The sequence below is a fragment of the Lolium rigidum genome, chromosome 5 (assembly GCF_022539505.1).
Source record: "Lolium rigidum isolate FL_2022 chromosome 5, APGP_CSIRO_Lrig_0.1, whole genome shotgun sequence".
NCBI lineage: Eukaryota > Viridiplantae > Streptophyta > Magnoliopsida > Poales > Poaceae > Lolium > Lolium rigidum.
Genome location: NC_061512.1, coordinates 108,574,423 through 108,601,766, shown reverse-complemented (window position 1 = coordinate 108,601,766; position 27,344 = coordinate 108,574,423). Strand labels below are relative to the sequence as shown.

General features: G+C 47.0%; 2 protein-coding genes across 2 annotated transcripts; both read right to left on the bottom strand.

Annotated features, from left to right (window-relative positions):
• Positions 1–16,976: 16,976 nt before the first annotated feature.
• On the bottom strand, positions 16,977–18,642 carry LOC124656242 (transcription initiation factor IIB-like). Its single transcript, XM_047195023.1, has 6 exons — positions 18,284–18,642; positions 17,993–18,147; positions 17,768–17,898; positions 17,486–17,574; positions 17,175–17,260; positions 16,977–17,086 (listed from the first exon to the last, which is right to left on the bottom strand). The coding sequence occupies exons 1-6, from the start codon at positions 18,640–18,642 to the stop codon at positions 16,977–16,979; spliced, it is 930 nt and encodes a 309-aa protein (XP_047050979.1).
• A 915-nt stretch (positions 18,643–19,557) lies between these two features.
• LOC124652284 (MTOR-associated protein MEAK7-like) lies at positions 19,558–23,985 on the bottom strand. Its single transcript, XM_047191302.1, has 8 exons — positions 23,888–23,985; positions 23,665–23,767; positions 23,454–23,561; positions 22,947–23,032; positions 22,480–22,718; positions 20,775–20,964; positions 20,311–20,494; positions 19,558–20,210 (listed from the first exon to the last, which is right to left on the bottom strand). The coding sequence occupies exons 1-8, from the start codon at positions 23,947–23,949 to the stop codon at positions 19,905–19,907; spliced, it is 1,278 nt and encodes a 425-aa protein (XP_047047258.1). The 5' UTR covers positions 23,950–23,985; the 3' UTR covers positions 19,558–19,904.
• Between the last annotated feature and the right edge of the window lie 3,359 nt (positions 23,986–27,344).

Below are 27,344 nucleotides of genomic sequence, written 5' to 3'. Positions count from 1 at the left end.
TGGCAATGGCCACAACAATGGCAATGGCCATGACAACAACAATGGTCATCGCTTTGTGAAGAAGGACCTCGGCCAGGTGGAGTGCTTCAAGTGCAGGAAGACAGGACACTTTTCCAATGACTGCCCTAAGAAGAAGGCTGAGGAAGCAAGGAAGGTTGTGGATGCAGGCAAACCAAACCCATTCCAAAAGGGGCATGCCAACCATGTCAATGTTGAGGAGATCTATGATGAGCCGGATGGAGTGATCGGTACGTTTATGCTCAATTACTTTTCAGCACTTGTTCTATTTGATACTGGTGCATCGCATTCTTTCATATCAAGAGCATTTGTGGTTAAGAATAATCTGCCCACTGAAACAACGGGATGCCCTCTTAGAGAAAGCTCTCCAGGGGAGAGATGTTAGTGACTGATGGATGTAGAAATTTGACCCTGCAAATTGGAAAACATAAGTTCCCAGCCAACTTAGTAGTCCTACCATCCCAAGGTCTAGATGTAATCCTAGGCATGGATTGGATGACCACTCATAGAGGCATAATAGATTGTGCAAAGAGATCAGTTACACTCACAACCCCAGAAATGAAGAGGATTCGTTTCAACTCAACCTTTGAGCTTAAAGGTAGTAAGGTCAACTCTCTTAAGGGGGTTAGCATGAAGACTGTGCTCGTTGTGAGAGAATACCCGGATGTGTTCCCGGAAGAGTTGCCAGGAATGCCACCGGACAGAGAAGTTGAGTTTCTCATTGATCTGTTGCTCGGAAGCTGGACCAATAGCCAAGAGACCATACAAGATGGATGTGGAGGAATTGAAGGAGTTGAAGAAGCAGCTTAAGGAACAGTTGGAAAAAGGTTTCATCCGACCTAGTTCATCGTCATGGGGAGCCCCTATTTTGTTTGTGATGAAGAAAGATTCTAGCAAGAGATTGGTAATGGATTATCGATCACTCAATGAAGTCACTATCAAGAACAAGTACCCGTTGCCCAATATCAACGACCGGTTTGACCAACTGAAGGGAGCAAAAGTGTTCTCCAAAATTGACCTTCGATCGGGTTACTTCCAAATGAAGATCAGAGAGCAAGACATACCTAAGACCGCATTCACTACTAGATACGGTCTGTATGAGTGTACAGTTATGCCATTTGGTCTAACCAATGCCCCGGCATATTTTATGGCCATGATGAACAAAGTGTTCATGGAATATTTGGATAAGTTCGTAGTAGTGTTCATCGATGATATATTGATATACTCAAAGGATGAAGCCAAACATGAGAGGCACTTGCGCCTAATCATGGAGAAGCTTAGAGAGCACAAGTTGTATGCCAAGTTCAACAAGTGTGCGTTCTGGTTGGATAGAGTTGGATTCCTTGGACATATAGTTTCAGCAGAAGGAGTCGTAGTTGATCCGAGTAAAGTTGCAGATGTGACCGAGTGGGAATCACCCAAGAATGCAGGAGAGATCCAGAGTTTCCTAGGACTCGCTGGATACTACCAGAGATTTATTGAGAATTTCTCCAAGATTGCAAAGCCCATGACAGCACTGTTGAAGAAGGAGAAGAAATTCATATGGACTGAAGCTAGTTTTCAAGAGTTGAAGCAACGCCTAGTAAGTGCACTGGTTCTATGTTTGCTGGATATCAATAAGGATTTCCAAGTGTACTGCGACGCCTCTCGTCAAGGACTTGGAGGTGTTCTAATGCAAGATGGGAGAGTAGTGTGCTATGCTTCGCGACAACTCAAACAGCATGAGAGAAACTACCCAACCCATGACTTAGAGCTAGCATCTGTTGTTCATACCCTAAAAATGTGGAGACACTACTTGATGGGAAAGCATTGTGATGTGTTCACAGACCATAAGAGCCTGAAGTAAATATTCACTCAGAAGGAGCTGAACATGAGGCAAAGAAGATGGTTGGAGTTAATAAAAGATTATGATATGAATTTGCAATACCACCCAGGGAAGGCTAACGTTGTAGCCGATGCGCCGAGCCGTAAGAGCTATGTAAACGGCCTCACCGCTGGAGAATTACCCGAGGAACTGTGTGAACAGTTTAAGGACCTCAGACTAGAGGTTGTGCCCAAAGGTTATTTAGCATCACTTCAAGTCCAGCCAACACTAATGGACAGAATTAGGGAAGCTCAAAAGTTAGACAAAGAAATAGAGGAGATTAAGGTCATGATGAGCGAAGGTAGAGCAAAATGATTTCATGCAGATGAGCAAGGAACCATATGGTTTGAGAAGCGTATTTGTGTACCCCAGGACCCTGAGCTTAGGAAGTTGATTTTCCAGGAAGCCCATGATTCACCATACTCCATTCATCCGGGTAACACCAAGATGTACATGGACGTGAAGGAAAGGTTCTGGTGGAGTAATCTGAAGAGAGACATTGCTGAGTACATTGCACTGTGTGATGTTTGTAGTAGAGTCAAGGCGGAACATCAGAAACCCGCAGGATTGTTGCAACCACTACCTGTACGAGAATGGAAGTGGGAGAATATTGGCATGGATTTTATCACCATACTGCCAAAGACTAGATCGGGATATGATTCCATTTGGTCATAGTTGACCGTCTGACTAAAGTGGCTCACTTCATTCCAGTGAAGACCACCTACACAGGCGCCAAACTAGCCAAGTTATACATGAACAAAATCATATGTTTGCATGGAGTGCCCAAGAGCATTGTGTCAGACGGGTACCCAGTTTACATCTCACTTCTGGCGTCAAATACATGAGTCTTTGGGAACTAGACTTGAGTTCAGCATAGCATTTAACCCACAGACTGGCGGACAGACTGAAAGAGTGAATCAAATCTTCAAAGATATGTTAAGAGCATGTGCATTGGACTCTGGATCAAGTTGGGATGAAAATCTGCCTTATACAGAGTTTTCATATAACAATAGCCACCAAGCTAGTATTGGTAAGGCACCCTTTGAGGCATTGTATGGAAGGAAGTGCACCACCCCATTTCTATGGAGTGGCGTAGGAGAAAGAAGTCTGTTTGGCCCAGACCTAATCAAGGATGCCGAAGAGAAGGTCAGATTGATCAGAGATAGATTGAAGATAGCCCAATCCAGACAGAAGAGCTACGCTAACTCGAAGCGTAGGGAAGTGACCTACGAGATAGGTGATAGAGCATACCTAAGAGTCTCACCACTTCGTGGTGTGAAGAGATTTGGAGTCAAGGGAAAGTTAGCACCCTGCTTTGTAGGACCATTCAAGATCCTGGCTCGCAAAGGTGAAGTAGCATATGAGTTGGAACCGCCAGAATCTCTAGCTGCAGTTCACAGTGTGTTCCATGTAAGCCAACTGAAGAAGTGTCACCCAGAAATGGCAGAGACCCCGTTGAGAGATACAGTGCCACTTGAGGAAGTTCAGTTGGAGAGTGATCTCACATATGAAGAGAAGCCGATCAAGATATTGGAGACAGCAGAAAGAGTGACCCGTACGAAGACGATCAAATTTTGCAAGGTTCAGTGGAACCACCACACAGAGGAAGAAGCTACATGGGAACGAGAAGATGACCTCCGTGAAGATCACCCACACCTATTTGCTAACCACTCTGATTCTCGAGGGCGATAATCATCTTAAGGGGGGTAGGTTTGCAACATCCCAATTTTCAAAATTTCAAACTTCATGCATTGCATTCATAAGCATCATGACATCGTTGCATTTTAGGAAAATTCAAATTCGTTTTAAAACCCCGAACCCCAAAATGGCACGGATAGCCACTTATGCGTCTATGCGAACTTTGATTTTAAAAATATTTATTTTTGTTTCAAAAGTGGTCTCATAGTGAAGGCCTTTTCACAAGGATTCCATCGATACCTTATTCACATTTTTCCGACTATTTTTGAGTGCTCCAATGCATTTTCAAATGAGAGAAAGAGAGAGAAAAAAACAAAAAAGGTGGCCGACCCAGGCCATCTGGCCCAGCCGGCCAAACCCTCCCCCACGCCCCCTTCCTCCCCCCCTGGGCCGAACCAGGCCAAGGCAGGCCAGCTGGCCGCCACAGCCCCCGCGCGCCCTCACGATCCCCGCATCGTCTTCAATCGTCGCCCCTGCCTCCTGTACGCACACGAGGCACAACGCCCCCTCCCTGGCCGCCCGACCTCCACCTCCCCCACCTCCCCACGTTCCCCCTCCTGCCGAGCCCCCTCCCCCTATAAAGTTCGGCCCCCTCTCTCCATTCCCCTCCTTTTCACGCACTCTCACCGCAAGGCCGCCCCGGGATTGCTCGCCGGAGTTCGCCGCCCCGCCGCCGCCTCCAGCCGGCCTTCGCCGCCGGCCGGGCCCACCTTAGGTCGCGCCGCCAACACCACCGCGACCGCCACGCCGCACCCCACCCTGTCCCGTGCTCGCCCCGAGCCGAGGACGCCGGGAACACGCCGACGTCGCCGCCATCTGAGCCGCCGTCCACCATCTCCACCGCCGGCGCCACATCAGCTGCCTAGTCAACGCCACGCGTGCGCCACATCGCCGCCAATTGAGCAACCTTTTCTTTTCCTTTTATTTCTTTCCCATATCTGTCTTTAAACCTGAGCCATAGGATTTAAAGTAGATCCAACGGTGCTAGAGCATGATCCGCGACGAAGGGGTGCGCACCAATAGGAACGTGCCACTTGTCCTGGTACACACCCTAGTTTGCGTTTAATCTCGGTTACGATAGTCTGCGCTTTGTAAAAATCGTATCCAGAGATCCGCTTGTCCAAAAATCACATACTGCATATCGTTGGAATCCTAAAAACATAAGGAACATTGTGGAGCTATAAAATGTGACCTTACAGCAATTTGAAATTCATTCATATTTAAATGCCTATTAGAGTACCGTGTCCATAAAATGAGATCTACATATTCTTTTCGAGTGATTCCTTTTGCATATGCTTGCAAATTGAACCCACTGTCCAGTAGTACCAAAATAAACATTTGTCTGCTGTAACAAAACAACTTTTACAATTAATGGTAGTTGCCCTTCGCTAGTGCGACATAATTGCTTCGCAATAATTCAACCAACCATAAAACTTGATCATGGCATCATGCATGTAGTGACAACCAGAGAACAATAAATGGAGTCCAATTGTGTAAATCTCATATGCATCTCATGTCTATGGTTGTGCATTTGTGTTTCGCATTGTGTTTATGGTGCTATGTATGCATGCTTGTAGATTGCAATTGTGACAGCTGCAACCTTTGTGACTGCGAAGATTGCAACACGTCCCTCTGAAAAAGGCAAGTGACACACGCCAAATGTTCCAGTTTTAATTCTTGCACCGTAGTGTTTTTATAGTTGACATGTCTAGGGTTTATCCTTTATGCCTTCTAATAAATCCTAGTAGTTTAGCTACACCACTCTTAGACTCCCTTAGCCGCCATTAAATTTAGTTGTTACCTGCTATGCCATGAAAAAGGTTTTGATAGATGTTAAGAAAAAAAACTAAGTTTAATGAATTACCTGGGTGAATGGTGGAGTTATGGAGAGGGTGGTCAGTATCGAGGGCAAGACCCTGGTGCTAGTGCACACTTGTGGAAAGTCACCTAGGCTTAAAGAGATTGTAGACAAATCTTGATCATTAGCTTCCCGTACAATCACATGCTACTATGGCTCTGGCTTGACAAAGTATGTTGTATGAACCCATATCCTAGGGGCCAGGTGGTGGTAGAGGTGGATACTGTAGGTGGAACGGGGCCCTTAAGAAATGGTTCGGGTGATTACACACAGAAGGTCTCAGCCACGGTCTACACCTGTCCTTGAGAAAAAATGTGCATCGAGGTAGTAGGATTGACCTGGCCATGTGGGTAAAGGTGTACAACCTCTCGAGAGTGTAAAATCTAAGTACTTAGTCGTGTCCCCGGTTATGGACAACTTGAGAGAACTGACAAGTCACTTGTTCGAAGATCTCCTCATCCCAATTTCTTAAATAAAAACTGGTGGGTGAACAAGGGTAGGAAGGTACATTGGGGATTTACCAATGTTACTGTTAATTGGTACATTGGGGTTTTACCAATGTTACTGTTAATTAGATTGAAAGAAAATGTTTTGATAAATGATAGGGAAAATTTGGCTTTATGCAAAAAGGACCTGAGCTCTACCTGCCAGATGTGCATGTAGGTGTAGGATGCCTTTTAAGCCCACAAAAGTGTCCTTGCCAATACAATTCCAAATGTATTGATTCTTTCGGGATGCAACGTTTGATGTTGTAGGTATCCCTAGCTGCTGAAGAAGATGTTAGGATCACGAGTCTTTGCCCAACATGTCTACCTGTGGCATCCGTGAAGGAAGAGGACTCCATGCTATTTGCTTTCCGTTTGATGTTGAACTCTTATTTATGTTTATGCTAGCCCTTGAGCTATGCAAGTTGTATCAAACTATTTTATTTCTGCTGGATCTTAGGTTGTAATGAAGACCTTTGCTACTTGGTATTTCATCTTAAACTGTATGTGCTAGCAGTTCGATCCAGGGACTAGCACTAATGCACATGGACTTGCACTTTATCTAAAGTGGGGTCACTACAATGGGTTTCTTTGTAATGGCAACAAGATCTTTTGGTGCCCAAATTGAGTACCCTCTATAATCATAGCCATTACGAGGGCCAACATATTCAGCATAAACATCACCATAATAATCTACAAATAAAGCATAGTGATTGTTAGGTCATGTGCGGTCACCACTAGTGGCTTTGCCCTTTGGGGCTTTTGCATCATTAGTGACTTTCTTGTTCTTTTCTTGAGCGGGCTTCTCCTTCTTGTAGTTGTTCTTCTTGTGGGGCTTGGGAGCATACACAAGTCCATACTTTTGATTGTTTGACCTTTGCTTACTCAAAAGGTCATTTAATCCCATCTTATTTTTGGAGGTGGTGAACTTGGCAAGTTCCTTTGTCAACCTAGCATTTTCTTCAATAATAGTTGCTTGTTCAAAAGCAGAGTCATTGGGATAATAGTTGAGACCATATTTGGTTACCAAAGATTCAAGATATTCATTAGTCTCAACATACATAGATAGTTCTTCTTTCAAATGAACATGTTCCTCAACAAGTTTAGCATGTTCACAAGTAAATGAGGTAGAGGAACTTGCAACATTTTCAGCAACAATGGGATCAACCAATGATCCAAGAGCCTTCTTATAGGTATCTTGGAGTTGGTCATGGTTCTCTCCAAGTTTCTTGAGCTCATCCTTAACAAGCTTGTTAGCCTTTTCAAGATGGTCAAGATCCTTAGTGAGAGAAGCATGAGCAACTTCAAGCTCCTTCTTTGAGGCATCCATCTCTTGGGCCATTAATTGAGCCCTTTCAATAGTTTCTATGTCTTTAACTTTATCTACTTCAAATGTTTCAACTAGTTGCTTAAGGCCTTGAGATATGCACCTTTCGTTTTTCAACTCTTTTCTTAGGAGATTGAATCTCTGTTTCTCATCTTTCATATGAGATTCTAATTCCTCAATGGACTCGTCCCTTTCATTGAGGTAGTCCATCAAGAAATCGAACTTGACAAGAGCATCACAATGAAGAGTGCATCTAACTTTTAAAAGACCCTTAAGAACAACCTATTCATCTTGATTATCAGTTTCATTATCAAGAATGCTAGATAAAGAAGGTGGGGATTCCATTACCTTTGCTTCCCTTGCCATAAGACAAGAGCCAACGATCATAGAGGAGGAAGAGTCATCGGAGTCATCATCATGAATTGTTCTTGCCATGAAGAAAGAACCAATAACATTTGGAGTTGAAGACTCCATGGAATAATCCTTGGAGTAATCATATGTGAAGAGTGACCCGGGTTCGGAGAAAGCCAAACCATCCACTCCAGCCTCCTTCTCCTCATCCTTTCCCTCTTCATCGGAGATGTACTCAGTACCAACAAAGGCTCTTCCCTTGTTCTTCTTGTATCGCCCATTGATTGGGTTTGGCTTCTATCTTGGCTTGACACCTTTGACAAACCTTCTCTTGTCTACCCTTTTCTCATAAGGGCACTCATTTGTAAAGTGATTATCTTCATCATAGTTGTAGCACATTCTCTTCTTCTCATTGGAGGAGATTTGGAACTTCTTCTTGTACTTCTTGACAAAGAAAGCAAAATATGTCCCAATGTCACTAGTTGAAGTCATCTCTTCTTCTTCTTTGATCTCATAGACTTCTTCTCTTTCTCGGCCTGCTCTGGCCTTCAAAGCAAGGTTGTGGGAGGGTCCATCGACACGGTTCATCACCATGAGTCTTTCTCTTTCTTGGCCATGTTGTCATTTGCAGCCACATAGGAGACAAGATCATCTGCGGACAGATCTGCTTGTTTGGTGATGATTTGCAAATTGAGGGCAAGGTTGGTTTCCTTCTGTTTGACAGCAATCATGGCAATGACCTTAGACTTTATGAACTCTTCATTCATTTAAAATACATCATTGTACTTTTGACATCCAAGGCCCTTGACCTTTACTCGAAGAGCTTCGAGCCTTCCATAAGCCGCATCCATAGTTTCTCCTTCCTTGATCATGAACAAGGTCGCCTCGGTCTTAGCTGACGCATAGAGAGACTTTTGGATCATATTGGTTCCCTCTTGGAGTACTACAACCCGATCCCAAAGTTCTTTGGCTGAGTCAATGTCATTTACTTGATCAAGGAGCTTACGGTTGATGTCACTTCTAATTTTGTCACATGTAGAGGCATTGAGTTGACGATTGTAGAATTCGGTGGAGGACAGCCTAATGGGATCTTTTGGCTTCCGGTATCCATCAACAATGATCTCCCACATCTCCACACTACAGCTGCGAATATGAGACTCCATAGAAGATTTCCAAAAGGAAAAGTGAGTTCCATCAAAATTGGGAACATTCCCACTATGGTTTATATGAGGCATGGGTGAAGTGTTTTTAAGATAGTCACGATTGACCTGATTGTAGGACACCAGAGGGACAGCAACCCCACTAGAAGTCCCACCACTTAGGATTTTAAGCATGGCACTCATTTGTGCCATTTGGCTCTGGAGATCATCATCCTTCTTCTTTTTCTCAGCTTCATATCCTAAGAATCTGGATTTTATCATCGAAAGGTTAGAATCTTCATCCAAACCCTCGAATAGTTTATCCATCTCACTCTTAAGGCTGTAAGGCCCTTAAAAATAGTCCAGGCTCTAATACCAATTGAAAGTTCAGAGATGGTAAACCTAGAGGGGGTGAATAGGTTTCTACAAGTTTTAATTCTTTCTTTGCAATATTAGGCTTTGTGGAATATAAAGGTGAGCCTAGTGCAAACTACATGAGGCACCCTAGATGATAATACAAGTATCTCAAGCACAAAGGCTCTCACATGATATATAGCACAAGTAAAGAGTTCGGTTAGGAATAACCGAAAGAACACGGAGACGAAGATGTATTCCCGTCTTCCCTTCCTTTGCAAGAACGTACGTCACGTTTGGAGAGGTGGGGACCCCATGAATGATTTCCCTACTCCACGAAGGCTCACCTTCTTCTCCGAGCCTATCCCACGAAGGAATAGCTCTTTCACTTGTGGTAGACTGTGAGGCAGCATCCAAACCTTTACAATCTTGTCAGGAGCAAATCCACAGCCCAGATGCTTCCGGACGCTTTTGCCCACCTAGGGTTTCAAACAAACCCTAGAGAGCGGGTATCTCGAAGAATACAAGGGGGAACAAGATTTGGCTAGGTGTAACTATAGATCAAGACCTCCTCTAGCTTTTCCCTGGAGGGATTTGAGTTTGGGTGGAGGGGGAGGGAGATCTGAGGCTTTTGGTGTTTCTAACAATGGAGTATGAGAGAGAGAGATCTCAAGAAAAAGTTGTAGTGTAGTGCCTAACAGTTCCGAGCTAGGAGAAGGGGTATATATAGCTTCAGATGAAATCCAACCGTTGGGGACTTGTCTAGCTCAGCAGTATGTCGAGGAGGCCGGTCTGCCGGGCCAGGCGCCGGACTGGCCGGTGGCACGCCCGGTGCCACCGGGACACAGACCGGGCCAGCCGGCAGCCGCGATAGCCGGGTGATGATGCTGACTTACTGGAATGCCTCCGATGTGCACCGACACCAGAGCCGGTCTGCGCCGGACTAGCCGGTGCCACGGACCAGGCGCCGACCAGAGGGAAAACTGGTGTTCCCATTTTTCATCGAAGTGCGGGGTCTGCCTTCACCTTCTTGTTCCAGTGATACACCATTATGCCTGTTAGACTAATACCTGAGAATAATCTTGTATGCATGTATTACTCCGATTACTCTAGCTACGGTGTCATTGTTACCAAAATAATGGATAAGGGTAAAATACCCTTACACATGGTGATGTTCGTCTTCGTGGTCGGCGACGTGGTGATGCTTATGACCAGCGTGACCGGCGGGGTTATGGTGGTATTTAACTTCATGGTCGGCAACATGGTGATGCTTGTGATTGGCGTGAATGGCGTTGTCATGGTGGTGTTCGTCTTCGTGTTAGGAGATGTTGTGATGCCTGTGACGGACGTGACCGGCGGTGTCATGGTGGTGATGGTTATGGTATGTGATAGGAAGTAATCCATGGCGCTAACCGTGTAGGTGTAGCCAGTGGCGGCGACGTTCTTATTGTGCTACATCGATAGGCTCGGCCTATCACATTCAACCCAGTCTTGCGCATAGGTACCGTAAATCCGCCTTGCCCACCGTTGGTGAGAGTGGCATGGTGGTCTTTCCTCAAGATGGCGATGGGGATGACCGGGGATGACTCCACCGTCCCCGCCCCAATCCCCGCCAGTCCCCGTACCCGTCAATCCCTGCTAGCCCGTCGGGAATCCACGGGGATGTCGTGTGGCACCAACAATGAGGTGATGTAGGACAACGCCGATGAGGTGATGTGGGGCCACGCTGGCGACGAAGTGATGCAGGGCGATGCTGATGACGTACTGATGCGGGCGGCTCCGATGCTCATCGATGCGCTCGGATTCACGGCGGCAATGAGGTGATCTGGGGCGACGGCGATGATGAACTGATGCGGGTGACGCCGATGCTGGTGCTCAAATTGACGATGGCGACGAGCGCCTTGCCTCCTCCAGTCCTCCTTCCTTGTCGATGGAGACCAACAGTAGAGGGTGGCCGGAGTGCTAGGTCTCGCACGATTTGGGTAAGGAGCGGCGGCTGAGTGAGGGGAAAGTGGATCGTGGGGTTGACCGGGTGGAGCTAGTTAGGTTTTTATATATATGGGGTGCCATATTAGACTGACGTGTGGGGTCCCAGGTATCCATGGATACTCCACGGAGCCAATCTGCCCCCCATCCCTGGCCCGCTAAGATATCGGGTACCCGCCCCGCAATCCCCGGGGGGGGGGGGGGGGGGATTCACCCCCCTTACCAGGTTCTTAGCGGGTATATACCCGCAGGTACCCGGACCCATGGGGAAAACTGTCATTTTGAGTCTTTCCGCGCACCGGTGTGGTGCCGGGCTTCGTGACAGCGGCGTGAGACTTTGTGATAGGTGATGAGGTGAGAGGTAAGATCACCTTGTGGATAAGTGGTGACGCTAAAACTTGGCTCGTATGAAACCAAACAAACTGAACCTTACGTTTCTGCTAGGCTAAAATTTTCGGCCCAGGCTACCAAACAATGGCGAAATCTAGCGAGTGGCCCGTCCATGACGTGCAGGTACTCCCTCACTAGCGCAATCATGCAAGAAATCGGTCCAGTCTACCAAACCCGCTCCCGTTGTCTGGAAAGGATGTAATGTTCGATTGAATTGTCTGATTTTTGGAAGAGTAAAATACACGGTTGGTCCACGAACTTGTTAGCGATGTTCACTTTGCTCACCGTACTTCGGAAATACCATTTTACGATCACGGAAGATGTTTGGAGGTTTATCTACGGTCACTACTCACTAGTATGACCCTGTATTTGATGATGTGGCACTATGTTTGACTAGTCTAACCAATGTCTTCTTTGCAAAAAAGCCCTCACTTTTATGTGGAACACACTAGTCCTGCCTCCTCTCTTCTCCGACGCTTTATCCTCAACCTCCACTCCTCACCAGATTAACTGCACGGCGCGGTTCCCAGCCTCCGGCGCGCCTCCCCGCCGCCGATCCGGGCCGCGGCAACGCCACCAAGATTTCCCACCCTGTGAGCTCCCCCATTCCCCCAGTGCTCCCCGAGCTCCGTTCTCAGATGTCTTGCGCCAGCCTGAGCGGTGAGCGCCCTGCTCGGTGTGGGGCATGGGCTGAGTAGCTCCCGCAACAGAACGCACCGTGGTCTCACCCTGAGTGAGCATCGGTCAAATCCCGTGCGTCTACGTCGAGATCATGCGGCAGCGACGGTACTCGCAGCAAGCGGATCTTATCCCCGACGCGCAGGAGGGATTAGCACGGGCAGACGACATCGTCGACTTCATCGTTGACGTCGGCCGGCAGGAGCGGAACACGATGCCGGGCCGAAACAAATCATGACCTTGCTCCCTGGCCCGGAGGCGGCACAGACCATGGAGTTAAGCCCCGTGCTCCTCCGTTCTTGGTCTGCTTCTCTGCGCTCAAAGCGACGTCGCCTTCTTCCCCGACGCGCCGTCCGGCTTCCATGGCTGTACGACCGATTTGAAGCGACGCGCCCCAGCCTCTCCCCTGGTGCCCTGGACCGCCTCCCGCGAGCGCGGAGTGGCCCCTGGTCTCGTCCAGGTCGGAGACGAGGCTGGCCGGGCAGCAAAGTGGCGCTGGCGCCGGCCTCCCCTGCGTGCACATCGCTTGAGGAAGAAGATGCGTCCAGGCAAGTCCTCTTTGCACGGTGGGCTGTTATTGTTTTTTTGCTTCAGGGGCTTTTTTTAAAAAGTGTGCTGCTTAGACTAGTCAACATAATGCCACGTTATCAAATACGTAGCCATACGAGGGACTAGTGACCGGAGACAAACCTTCAAACGTCTTTCGTGATCGTAAATTGGTATTTCTGAAGTACGATGACCAAAGTGAACCTCGTTGAGAGCATCCCTACTCGTTGGCGCTCCCCACGCCCAAATCCGGCGAAATTTTCGTCCGGATTGGAGGAAGATTTGGCGTGGGGAGTAGTAGTTTCCTACCGCGTGCTTGAGCGTAGTCGACGATGCGAATTAAAAAACGGAAACTTGACAAACTACGGCTAAAAACGGGTGAATATAGACTAAATTTAATGATATTTATTACATTACGGGAGGAGTTCATATATAGAGGCCGAATTCGACTATATTTCGAATTCGGCTAGGGGAATTCAAACGCTAATTTTAGAACACGGCGCTCTACATGCCGCTCTACATGCCGAAATGGCGGTAGAACACCGTGTAGTCGCCGCCGTCGTCGTTGGCCTTCGGCACGCGCGGCTCGGTCGTCGCTGCCTCGGCCGGCGTCTCCCCACCCCGGGATGGCTTGTACCGGCCGTCGTCGGAGGACTCGAGGTCGACGACGGGGACGAGCGACGCCGGATGGAGGTGTCGCAGACGGCGGTACCGCGCGACATCGTCGTTGGCGGTTGGAGCGGCGCGGGCGGCGAGTCGGCGTGCGGCGGCCGGGTCCGGCGCGCCGCCGCCGTCGCTCCGCCTCCTCGCGCTCCCGGCCGCGCCCGGCCCGGCCCGGTGCGGCGTCGTCCGCGCGCTTCTCCTCCTCCATGTCGTGCGGCGACCGGCGATCGCCCTCCGCCATCGCGGCGTCCCTCCGCGCGCTTCGCCTCCTCCTCGGCGAGCTGGCTTGCGGCGGCCTCTTTCTTCGTCTTCTTCCGGCCGCTCTGCGGCGCGGAAGTTTGTTCTCGGATGACGAGGGCGCCGCTGCTGCGCCCTCTGGTCGCCGGCGGAGACGCCGGCTCCTTCTTGACGCGCACGGGCGTCGAAGGCGACGTCGCGTCCTCCCTCTTCACCGGCGCCAAGGATGACCTTGACGCCGACCCGGAAGACGACGAGCTGGCAGCCATGCGCCGTGGCTGCCAGACGCTTCCCCGACGGTGGCTCGCCGATGCCCTCGATGCCGATAGAGGGGCATCGTGAGCACCGGGAAGTTGCCGCCCTCGATGTGCGCGAGGACGTTCGCCAACGTCCTTTCCGGCGCGCTCCACCACCGTCGGCGGCCCGCGGCGTTGTTGCGCGCAGGCGGAGGCGGCGGGCCGTCGTAGGCCGCCGGCTCCCGCTCCCACCGCCGGAGGAAGTAGGAGTTCCACCGCGTGTAGTTGTCGGGGTGGTGGCGCGGGTCGGCGCGCTCCTCGTCGGTCATCGTCATCCTCGCCTCCTCGATGGCGACGTCGAGGGCATGGCCCCGCGGCGGCGGCGGGATCGGAACGCCGCCGGCACTTAGCCGCCGGCCGCCTCCGGGAGGCCTCGTGTCCGGCGGGCGGGGTACCCCGCCCTGGCGGAGGAGGTGCCCCTCCCACGCGTGGAGCGACCGGCGGGGAAGCCGTTGTTGGCCGCGCCGTCGTCGTCGTAGAACGCCATCTTGGGAGTAGAGGGGAGTGGAGGGAGAGTAGAACACGGGGTACGCCTCGCGGTGATCGGACCGGCGTATATAGGCGTGGCCGGCGCGGGGATTAAATGCCGCGTGGAATGCGACAGCGTCCGCGGCGAGCCGGACCGGCGGCAGCCTTTAGTGCGCGCGGAAGACGATGCGTGCGCGGAAGACGACGACATTAACTCGCCGCGTGGCCGGCGAATGCAGCCGGCGGCAGGCTTTACGGCGCACGGAAGACGATGCGATGAGGACGACGATCGGTTTCTCTCGCCGACAAGTTGGGGCCACCGGATGCGCGGGAAGTTGACTCGCCGTTTCACGCGCTCGTTTCGTCCGGAGTCCCCGAGCGCTCCCGGGGGCCGGGGATGGCGTGGGATCGCCGGATGGATTTAGGCCCAAATCCGGACGAAAACGAGGAACCGGGGGCGCGACTGGGCCGAATTACGCCGTCCGGATGGAAAAAACGCTCGCCGAGGGCCTGTTTGGGGGGACGAGTGGAGATGCTCTGACAAGTACGCGGACTAACCGTGTATTTTACTCTTTTTGGAAAGGTGTAACAGAGCAAGCATGCAAGCTGCATGCCAAATTTAGGCTCGTTCAGACAGTGGAGACATCTGAAAAATATGGCGTGCGCGGGTCGGGTACGCACATTGGAGCTAGCAGAGCTGGCTGGCTACGGCCAGAGGTGGCGCCAAAGCGTGACCACGAGGGAGGATACGGCCACTCGTTCGATGCCGTTAACCGCCTCATCTGTCAGACAGGCTCATGGGTGGACATGCTGCTACACTGTGCACACTGCATCCATATGTGCACACTGCACAGTCTGCAAGGCTTTGCGGAGGCGGTGCAAAATGCAATGCATATCGCGTCTGAGGCGGCGCCGAGCACGAGCACGAGCCGCTTCCAGGCCGCTGCTGTCGCCTGTCGGGGTCGGTTGCTCGGCGACATAGCGGCAAGATTAGGAAACCTTGCCGTCATTTTTACTGGCCCGGGCCCTGTACTTGTACAGTAACCCAAGATGAACACACCGGCCGGCTGCAACCGCACCGAGCCAGACATTTTCACTGTTTCTTCCAAACAGCATTTCTACTCGCCGCAACAAGATTTTCTGTAAAATATTGAACTCATGAATTCATATAGAACGGGCGGTTTCCATTATTCAAATCTTGAAGCACATGTACAGATTCCAACGAAAGTTAAAACCTAAGTAAACCTAGATCTTGTCGCTATCACCGCCTCCGTCAGCGACTATATCTAGTCGTCCTCGCCACGGTCGACAAAGCCCGTCTCTCTCTTCTCCGCCCGTGTCGTGTCTTCCTGGCTCCTTCCCGTCGCCTTAGTTGCGTCCGGTGATAAGCTTCACCATGGCAACGCGGTTAACCTCTATACGGGCGGCTGCCGCACTCTAGCTAGGCTTCCAGCTCCAACATGGCATGCCACTCGGCGGGCATGAGCTGGTGGCTAGCCTCCTCCCTTCCCGCTTTTTCGCATGTGAGGCATATCTCCTCCTTGACCCGACCCCCCCCCCCACACACACACACACACCATGTCCTCCTCCTCCTCCTCGTCCGCAAATGGAGGAGTTGGGTCCGACAGCGGGGAACGCGTGTGCTACCAAAGTGAGGATGGCCCGAGGTGGATATGCAGCGAGGCATTTTGTTGGCGAGGGAGAGAAGTACCACAACTGGAGTTTGGTGTCCCCCATCTCCGTCTGGCCGGATCTGGGATTATCTCCCGACCCTTCTCGGTACTACCTTCTCGGGGACGGCGATCTCTCCAGATCATGGTCACCGGCATCTTATGGTCTACGTCGACGACTTTTCGGCTGCTTCTTCTACAAGTACTGGGTTTTTTCAAGATTTCTCCAACGCGAGCTTTGCTACGTTGGAGGCCTAGAGGCGGCATCGAGCTTCGAGGGATGCATGAGGAAGATGGTGCTGAACTTTTCAAGGACTTGTGTTTTATTTCTTTCTATAAGGATGTTCTTGTAAGGCTGGTTTAATATATGGATTTATGCCTTTCTCTGCAAAAAAAAAAAAAAAACTGGAGTTGGCGGCACGGTCGTCCATCTATAACAGGGGAAAAGGGTGAAAAATGGAGGCGTGAGGTCAGTTTTTGTGACAATGATGGGCATGGCCTACGGTGGTTGCAGGCTGTGTCCGGCGCTTCTAGGTGGCTCCCTGTGGGTTGGGGCCAGATTGGGTATTTGGGCGTGCCAAACACTATATGGGGTCGCACATGTGCGAAAGAGGCTTTGGGGACGTGACTGGGCGAGCTTTTACGTTCGGCGGCTGATAGGCCTTTGGGGAGGGTTGTTGGGAGCCGCGACTCGAGATACTCTAAAAGCAGCATGTGGTTAGCCAGACATATAAATTGTCTTACATATACATTAATAATATTTGTCAAGAAACTTGATGTTGAATTCTTAATTTGTTACATTAAACAATCAAAGCTTCAACCGATCTATTGCGTACACTTTTTTTTGCATAAACTTAGTGTACACATATTGTTAAAGTTTAATCGTATCATGTTTTGAAAAAAAAAAGTAAGCATAAATGAAATTACGTCATGTTTAAGTACTTTTTTTTATTTCTTCGCAGTTAAGTAGGTTTCCAAGAGCCATGAAGCATAACCACAAAGTTCTCTATGACAATATCTAATGGTAACTTCTGTTAATCCTGCTACTAAGCATATATCTGCAAAATTTTAAGCATCTTGTAAGAATAAATTCAAATATTCAAAGAGTCCACACAGACATAATACTATATGATGACAATCAACTACCTTTAATTGAAACTTTGTCGCGTGGTTCCATAGAAGACTCTGATATTAAATATATTATAGTTCCAGCTATTGATATAGCATTCCTCCTGGGAAAGTAATTGAGCCATAAACATATAGTTTTGGAGTACATCCAAACATAATGAAATGTCTATTTCACAATTAAGCCAATTCTACAATTTAAGATGCAATATTCATGCATCATTGAATGTCTCCCAGTGAATTTAAATATAAGATTATCTGATTCACTTTCATGTAACATAGATATACATATGCTGATTAAATAATGTAAATATATACTTAAAATTAAATACCTTATATCCAGTCTCTCCACTCGATTTGCTGCTTCTTCCGCAGCTTGAATTGCTTGATTTGACATGCCAAGTGTTGAACAAAAACGACGCTGCAAAGTTATGAATAAAGGGTAAAAAGTTAAGAAATATGATTAGAATAAATATTTTTTATGTTAATTACTATCTTCTCATTAGAAGATAAATTAATGCTAGCTGTTGATGAAGATATTCATCGACATTAGGTCGGTATGAAGTACATTGGCAAAAAAAAAAGTGAGTATGAAGAAGGAAGGAAACAACTACCACAAGGTCTCTTGGACGAACACTATTGATCTCCATGAATTCACCCTTTTTCTCTTCAATATGTTGTACTAGTAAATCTTTGGCTCGAGAAACCTCTTTCCTTGTAACTCCATTTGTGACGGTGCAAATCTCTGGTTATTATATAAGGAAAATTTAATAAGCTTCATGATTTTGCATGAAATATATGAAAAACTGTCTAGCCGGTGTTCTTCATGATTTTTGTACCTTTTATAGTTCGAGCCTTATTAGCTTGCCTGCATGCTATGTACAGGCAAGCAGCACAGACTGAATGTTTCTTCCTTATATTAAACAGCTTGAGATCGTTTGCTTTCATGTACAGGTTTTTTGCTTCAAGCTTTATGCTATCAACAATGCCCAACCTATTAAAACAGTAATTTGTACACTTAGTTATGTGATAGTATACTACATGACGATATGTAACTACCTTAAAGTTCAGACGTATACAAGGACTACAAAATTGTTTCAAGTAAGACTGACATAAGGATGTGAATTTACCTATCAGCCATATCAGCTATGTAGTGAAACGCAGTGTCAGGTTGATGAGAAGAAAAATCAACACTCTTCAGTATATTGCCGTGAAGAGACTGGTGGTGATCAAATGTTCTTTGCTCTAGTCTCACAGCAGTGGTAGAATTATGTTTCGGTTTAAGATTGATAGCAGACTCTGCAACAGATATAGGGTCATAACTATCAACATTCGATGCAAAGGGGGTAGAAGTGCGCCAATCAGGTTTCTCATCGACGTAATGGCTATCTAGTACAAGGCCGCACTCTGAGCATATGGTGTCTCCAGTTGCATGGTCTAATACTATCACTGTGCTAACATTGCAATCTTTGCAGTGTGATGATTCCATCAGATTGTGGATATGAACAAGCAAAGATCGAGGCACTTAGACAAGAAGGGAGGGAAGGAGCTCAAATTATACCAAAAAAATCGATCTACCAATATATCAATCGCATTGCGTCCATAATAGGCTTGTGAGTATCACAATTTTATACTACGGAGTAGGACATTTGGCTGAAATGGCGTATGCATGACTAATATATAGTACATGAGTAAGAGCTTCTTAAGCTAAAAGTTGGTTGACACGCTAAAGCTTATGTGCGTACTAACTGTTAGATACCTTGAAATAATGCAATAGTGTGACAAGATAAAAATAATGCGGAACCCAGAACGATACACGTACCATAGTGTAGAACATTATTTACAATGTCTGCTAAACTTATAAGTTTGGTAGAAGTCATAAATCAAGTGAAGATATCACGCTAACATACAACCGATTATATCAGTACTTAACCTCTGTGTACTAGAGACTATCAGAAGATGTTGAGTGAAATTCTAATCAGTAGCATTGCAAAATTGAGTGCAATTGTTCACTAAAATCATGAAAGGAACTACAATAGCTGTATCAAGCTACCCATGCGCACATACCAGTAGCACTGAACATCATACATAAATATACAATGCATGATGCTGCATCTGAACATCATACATAAATATACAATGCATGATGATGCATCTCTGCTTCATCGGCGGCGAAGATGAATACACACGATGCAGCCAGAAATCACTTGCTGGAGCAGCGGACAACAACATTATGGTCATTGTAAACTTAAGATTCACAGTTGCATAACATTATGATCTCCAACTATATTATTAAGAACTTAGGATTTGAGGATCTTCAATCGGACTTACTAACATTTACCAATATACAATACATGCAATACTCGTAACAGCTGCAGCGAGTCAGTGACACGTAACATGCATGTGAAAAAAGCACACGTATTACTGCAAAGTCCAAAAAGAACTACACATCATCAAATCATTCTTTGTCCACCTCAATCCATGTTACGCTGATATGATTGTGAAGCACATTACATACATCACTTACTTAGTAGCCAGCTTTGGGAGATCAATTTTGACACAGTCAGTTCCTCTCTTGCTCTCGAACTGGGGACAAAAACACAGGCAGAGAATCTATACAGTATAAACCAACAACTCCATGCAGCTATACATGTCTCTCTGGATGAACAAACAGTTTGAAGAGCTATTTATTTCCCGTGAATGGTGCTGTACAGAAACTCCAAAATATCTGCTATTGTGATTTTCCAGTCATCAGTCACTCGCACTTGCCATACCGATAAGCTTCAGCATGTTCCTATCCTCCTTGAATCTCTCAAGAACTGTACCCTTGACGAGCTCTGTTTTTTCATCAAGTGATCCCTTCACTTGTATCCCCCAACATTCAATAACTTCTGGCCTGAACCTGTTTGTGTTGGAAAGGGATGGACCGGTGAATGTGCTGGAGGTAAATGAGTGCCCTTGATCGAAACCAGCAGATAGGAAAAGGCCAAAGTGATGTGGCTTGCCTCCAAAGCCGATACCATTTGGAATATTCTCAGAGGTGAAGTTTGTAGCACACTGTCAAAATGAGATATGATGTAAAATCATTCTTACATCACTTTTACTTCCAAGATGATGAATGGCAACACATAATAAAAATAAGAGAAGATAGGCATACCCATTGTAAATTTTTGTTTGCTCCTGTAGGACGAAAAATGGATGCTTCGGGATATAATTTGAAAAGGAATGTCTTCATGTCACCATAAAAATCACTGTGCCTTTCCCATGGTTGTGATGCATATGCACCAAAAATGGAACCTTCTGCATCTTTAATGATTAGAACAGTCTGTGCATCTCCATTCCTATAAAACAATAAAAATGCCCAGAATTATGTACACTGCGAAAAAAATCTACACAGAAAGTTGGCAAGCCTGTAGTCAGTATGTAATAATACATAGTGAGCATTGACATCAAAATGACTTTTACCGTGCAGAATATTTTTTTTTAAAAAAAAACCATCATGCTCTATGAGTAGAAAACTAGTTTCGTCAGATTACATAATAGCTGTCTATAATCAAGACTCAATTAAGCAATTGAGCCTTAGAAATCACCAACACATCTATAATATTCAAGAGTACTCACGTTACATTGCCTAAGAAAGTGCTGAAGCTTTGTCCATGAAGAGAACTGTGATATAGAAGCCTCCACTCTTGCACATCATGTTGAGAAAAGCCACCTCCTATATGCCAAGCATACTCCTTATTTAAAAGTAGCAACTCAGAGGAGATGTTTTCTGGATAGTGAAGTAGTGGCACTTGGAAGCCAGCTCTGCCTACAAAATAACAAAACTCAACAAAAGCATGCGAAAACAACTAGGGTATGGCTGACTTTCACATTTCTATGATCAGATTCATTTTTCCAAGAACAGAGGGATACAGTTTTTTTTTTTCAGTTTAAACACTAAAAACATACTAGAGGACCAAACATGTATGTAAAGAGAGCATGCACCGAAACCTATGGATATTCTAAAGTAAAAACAAGAATGGTAGTTCACCAATGGGGTAGTATAAGATTATCAGACTGATGTTTCTAGGCTCACTTGGAATAACTGAACACGAATAAAGATAGAGAGATGCTCTCGTAAATTTCAAAAATGACAGAGGCTCTCATGTTCAGTCTGACAGGTCAACTTGAGGTAGAGAGATAGAGGCTTCCTATACCAAGGTCACCTGCAGGCTGCAGCCACTAACCAACTTAGGCCAGCAGAGTAGCCTACACCATGTGCCTTGTTGGCAACACTCAGACTTGTGCAATAGGAAGTTGGCAACTGTCAAGTATTTCCTTTGTATGCCATGCTGGTGCCCATGGTAGCACAAATACCTTTCTGATTTCCTGTTCCTCTCTTTTATTGTTGCCCAATAGGAAGTGTCAGAAACTCAAAATTAACAAGTGAATATAACTTGAGTTGGATATTACTTCCAGAATTCCAGTTGCACGCTTTTGCTATCCCATTCGCAGGGACTTGTTAAATTGCCTATATGTAGCATGTTTACTTAATTGGATGATAGATTGTTGAAAAGATCTTTTTTTTAACTTGTGTTACTAAAGACAGAACATAATTTTTTCTGTATTATTGAAGACATATTTAACCTCTTGGCAACAAACAACACGTCTTAAATCATCAACAGCAGTAGCCAAGGTACACAAGAAACTTTTGATTTAGACATACCTTGTAATAGGAAAGAACTGCAATAGAAGCCCAGTATACATCCACTCAAGTATGATAGACACCAAACGACCAAAGTGTACTTGAGAAAGATAGAAGGCTACCCGCCCAAAAAAAAGAGAAAGACAGAAGGCTGAGATGTTTGTAACTAGAAGTCTAGAACTGACAACAGTACGTCGCACCTCCGATAATTTGATTTGTTATGGTCTTGATTCATGAAACCCTGGTTAATGGTGATTTCAGATATAAGTAGTACCACAAGATCAGTAAATGTCCAACAAGTATGTGTCTTGCTCCTTTCACATATATAAGAGGTGTTTTGGTGCTTAATGCTGACTATGAAGCAGATGGATTTTCCTAGACCACCAACTTCAGAGCAGTAGGAGTGCAGATACCACAAGCTTCACTTACTCATTAATGGCGAATCTCAAGAGCAAGGAGGAACATTATGAAGAAAATGACAGTCCTACCCTTTCATATATACACACTAAAGCAAGAAATATTTGACTGTCTACAGCATATTTCTCCAAAGGCAATAAATAGGACCGCACCCATGTCATGATTCAGCTACAAGAAATGCACCGCTTGTTTTTGGAAATTATGCAGACTGACAATACAAACCTGAATCAGGGGGCATCAACAGACTTCCGAGAAACTTCCTGAGTGATGGCATGACTGTACACCAGTTTCTAAAGTCTGATAATGACATAGTCTTCTCTGAGACCCCTTCAGCATTCGTTGAAAATACTGCGGAGTTGAGAAATGCTTCAGATGTCCTCTTGTTTGAACCTTCCCCTGCTTCCTTGTTATTTTCAAATATGGTTTCGTGAATGGACGCCAATACAGATTCCAGATCAGACCTGGTAATGGTGAAAGAGAAAACACAGGAGTAAGTGGTTCATCAAATAGAACCTACACAGCTAAACAAAAGAACTTCTACGAACAGAAACATGCTTTGCAAAAGCTTTCGAAACCAGAAGTCATTAAAAGCACAAAGAAAATCATCAGCTCGGGAGGTAAATACTCGCGAATGGCGTATACCAACATATAGGAGCAAAATCAGTTTTGCTAGCTCACTCAAGAAATACCTTGTTAAGGCACCATCTCCCATAACATCGCACAATTGAAAAATGAACTCATCAGCCTCATCTCGAGTTCCCCTTTCATATGTTGCCTGTTAGGAACAAATCGCTATTAAACAACAGAATATAATGGAGAGAACCTAGCAAGAAATATGGCAGTCTTAACATTGGGAAGATAGTTTTTTTGTGTTTAACAAATAAATAAAACATGTGAAGTCCATTACTTCCAATGACTAAATTAGCACGGAAACTGAAGAACATCAGAATTTGATTGATTTTTTTTTAAAAATTTCCGAAGACCTAAGGTTTAACTTTAAGCAGTGGAAGTAGTTTTAAGAAGTAGAACCACATTTCTCCCTTCTTAATGTACAAGCAAAGCAAATAGCATACTACATTCAAGTATTCAACACTAAGCTTTGCATAGCATTACAAATGCAGCGTGAGTACACTAATACCACCGAATTCATCCATGAACGAATTTAATTAAGCGAGTGGTAGGACAAGGGTACCAACTTTGCAGATGATCAAACCCTCGAAGGTGACCCCATCTTCCTCGCAGCCCTCCTTGGCCACCAGCTGGAACAGCCTGTCGCCGAGCGCCCCGCGTACCCCGAAATACTCCTGCGCAAGACGGACCACACCCCCGTTAGAAACTGGATCCCAGATCCGCCCGAACCCAATCCAATCCCGGCTGCAAAAAACTTGTGCGGAGTGGGGAGCTCACGAGGAAGACGGGGCGGGAGATGGCGCGGCCCTGGGTCCCCGACCGCTCGGCGAGCGAGGCGAAGCGCGCGCGGAGGTCGTCCAGCGCCTGCTTCGAGAAGGCCCTGCGAGAGTCGAGAGGGAAGGGGCGATGAGATCGCGCGCGACGCGGGGCTAGGCGAATTGCGGCGGGGTGAAGCAGGCAGGCAGGCAGCTGCGGTGGCGGCTGTTTGACGGCGTGGTACCTGGAGGCCGTGACGAAGCGGGCGGAGGAGGCGGACGAGGAGGAGCCCTGTGAGTTGCCCATGGCCGCCGCCGGTAGCGGGCGGGGTGCTGTGCGGTGGCGTCGCCGCGTCGGGGATGTCGGTAGCAGGCGAGAGCGCGCACACGGCACACCCCAGGCAGCCGTCAATTTCCCTTTCTCCTTGGAACGACAACTGAACGGCCCATCGCGCCACCAAGAGACGGTTTAGCCTTCCCCTGCTCATGGAGCGACAAGTGTCCAAGAAGGCAAGAACCATCTCATCGTCATTATGTCAAGTCAGTTAGAGCAATTCCAATAGTATAGCCAACTGTTGGCTATAACAAGATGGCATATCATTTATAGTCATCATATAGCTAACATGTACTTTACTAATATATGTCCCACCTTTCACTCTCACAAGATGCCTAGGAGCACGTGCAAGAGATGGCTATTGCATAGTAGCCCACCTCTCTTCTCTCTCCTCTTCTCTCTCCTCCAACTCATCTAAAATATATTATTTAATGTCTTATAGTCAGCTGACTAGACTCTATTGTACTTGCTCTTAGAGCATGTCATCTATAGCTAACTTAGAGCCAACATATACAATAGTGAGCTATAAACATGTTTTACTTTATCAATGTGTGGCACACCTTTCACTCTCACAAATCTCAGGTTTAACATTTGTGTGTCTCATAAAGGCAGAATATTCATTCAGTGAAAGGCGATGTTCCCATCGATAGCGATGCGCCTGTGGTGACTTCGTCAATTTCAAATTCCAATCTGCTGGTTTAGTCTTTCGAATGTGCTCATAGAGGTAGAGTGTGCGTCTGTGCGTTCATAGGGGTGAGTGTATGAGTGTGTATGTGAGCGTCTGCGTTTGTACTGTATTTCTCACAAAAAACGGGGCGCCGGAAACGGACCTTGCTCGACCGTTTGCGTTCGCGCGGACCAGAAATGCGCCAGCAACCTGCTCCAGCGTGGCGACGCATAGTGTCCGGACCGTTCGCGGAGACGCAAACGCAGCGCAAAAATGCGGCACGTTTGCGTCTCCGCGGATGCTACGCGGTCGCACCGAGCGTCCGCTCGTTTCTCCCACGGGCCCGGCTGGTAGTGACCCTGGCTCGCGGCGCGAATTAAAGCACAACAACTGCCGAGGAGGGCAACCGCTAGAGTGGCAACCGCGCCGATTGACGCTCGAACCGCTGGAATGGAGCGTCGAACCGCCGCGGGAGAGCAACCGCAGCCCTCTTCGTTATACGCACCGCCATTAATCCCCGCTCAATAAGACCATGCGCTAATTCATCTCCAACTGGCCTGCCATTCATCTTCATCTTCAACACTGGCGTGCCACATGCGTAAAGCCATGAGCAACCTGTCGTTGCCATTGATACGTCTCCGACGTATCGATAATTTCTTATGTTCCATGCCATATTATTGATGATACCTACATGTTTTATGCACACTTTATGTCATATTCGTGCATTTTCTGGAACTAACCTATTAACAAGATGCCGAAGAGCCGACTTGTCGTTTTCAGCTGTTTTTGGTTTCGTAAATCCTAGTAACGAAATATTCTCGAATTGGACGAAATCAAAACCCAGGGTCCTATTTTGCCACGAAGCTTCCGAAGACCGAAGAGGAGTCGAAGTGGGGCCACGAGGGGCCGCCACCATAGGGCGGCGCGGCCCGTGCCTTGGCCGCGCCGACTCGTGGTGCGGGGCCCTCGTGTGGCCCCCACGTTGCCCTTCCGCCTACTTAAAGCCTCCGTCGCGAAACCCCGATGCGAAGAACCACGATACGGAAAACCTTCCGCAGACGCCGCCGCCGCCAATCCCATCTAGGGGGATTCGGAGATCTCCTCCGCACCCCGCCGGAGAGGGGATTCATCTCCCGGAGGACTCTTCACCACCATGGTCGCCTCCGGAGTGATGAGTGAGTAGTTCACCCTCGGACTATGGGTCCATAGCAGTAGCTAGATGGTTGTCTTCTCCTCATTGTGCTTCATTGTTGGATCTTGTGAGCTGCCTAACATGATCAAGATCATCTATCTGTAATGATATATGTTGTGTTTGTCGGGATCCGATGGATAGAGAATACCATGTTATGTTAATTATCAAGTTATTACCTATGTGTTGTTTATGATCTTGCATGCTCTCCGTTATTAGTAGAGGCTCTGGCCAAGTTGATGCTAGTAACTCCAAGAGGGAGTATTATGCTCGATAGTGGCTTCATGCCTGCATTGATATCTGGGGGAGTGACAGAAACCCCTAAGGTTGTGTTGTGTTGTTGCCACTAGGGATAAAACGTTGATGCTATGTCCGAGGATGTAGTTGTTGATTACATTACGCACCATACTTAATGCAATTGTCTGTTGCTTTGCAACTTAATACCGGAAGGGGTTCGGATGATAACCTCGAAGGTGGACTTTATAGGCATAGATGCAGCTTGGATGGCGGTCTATGTACTTTGTCGTAATGCCCAATTAAATCTCACTATACTTATCATGACATGTATGTGCATTGTTATGCCCTCTCTATTTGTCAATTGCCCGACTGTAATTTGTTCACCCAACATGCTTTTATCTTATGGGAGAGACACCTCTAGTGAACTGTGGACCTCGGTCCATTCTTTAATACTGAAATACAAATCTGCTGCAATACTTGTTCTTTACTGTTTTCTTGCAAACAATCATCTTCCACACAATACGGTTAATCCTTTGTTACAGCAAGCCTAGTGAGATTGACAACCTCACTGTTTCGTTGGGGCAAAGTACTTTGGTTGTGTTGTGCAGGTTCCACGTTGGCACCGGAATCTCCGGTGTTGCGCCGCACTACATCCCGCCGCCATCAACCTTCAACGTGCTTCTTGGCTCCTCCCGGTTCGATAAACCTTGGTTTCTTTCTCGAGGGAAAACTTGTGCCATGTCATCCTCTATGTACTATAAAAGTTTTTTCTCGGGTTTTTTTCGATCCCCGCCGCCTTGGAAACGTTGTGGAGTGTTGCCGATCATGGGACCCGCATGTCATCCTCTATGTACAATCAACTTTCTTTTCTTTCCCGATCTCAAGCCGCATTTGAAACGCTGAGACCGGGCCAAGCCGCAAAATGGGACCCGCATGTCATCCTCTATGTACACACAAAGTTTCTTTTCTTGGATTATTTTTGGCTCCCGATATTTGGTCACTTGCCTTTTCTTCTCGATCTCATGCCGAAGCTTGGAAACGCTGAGGAAACTCCGGCCGGCTCAGTGGGTCCCGCATGTCATCCCTCTCATGAATAATAAAAGTTTCCTTCGTTGGACTTATTTTTTACCCCTAATTTCTCGGGCTATTTGCCTTTTCTTTTTGATCCCCGCCCTTTGAAACGATGACGACGTCAGCCAAGGTGCCGGTCCGCCGTCCCGGTTTATAAGCCATCCCTCTGTTGAACAATAAAATTTTCCTTGATGGATTTATTTT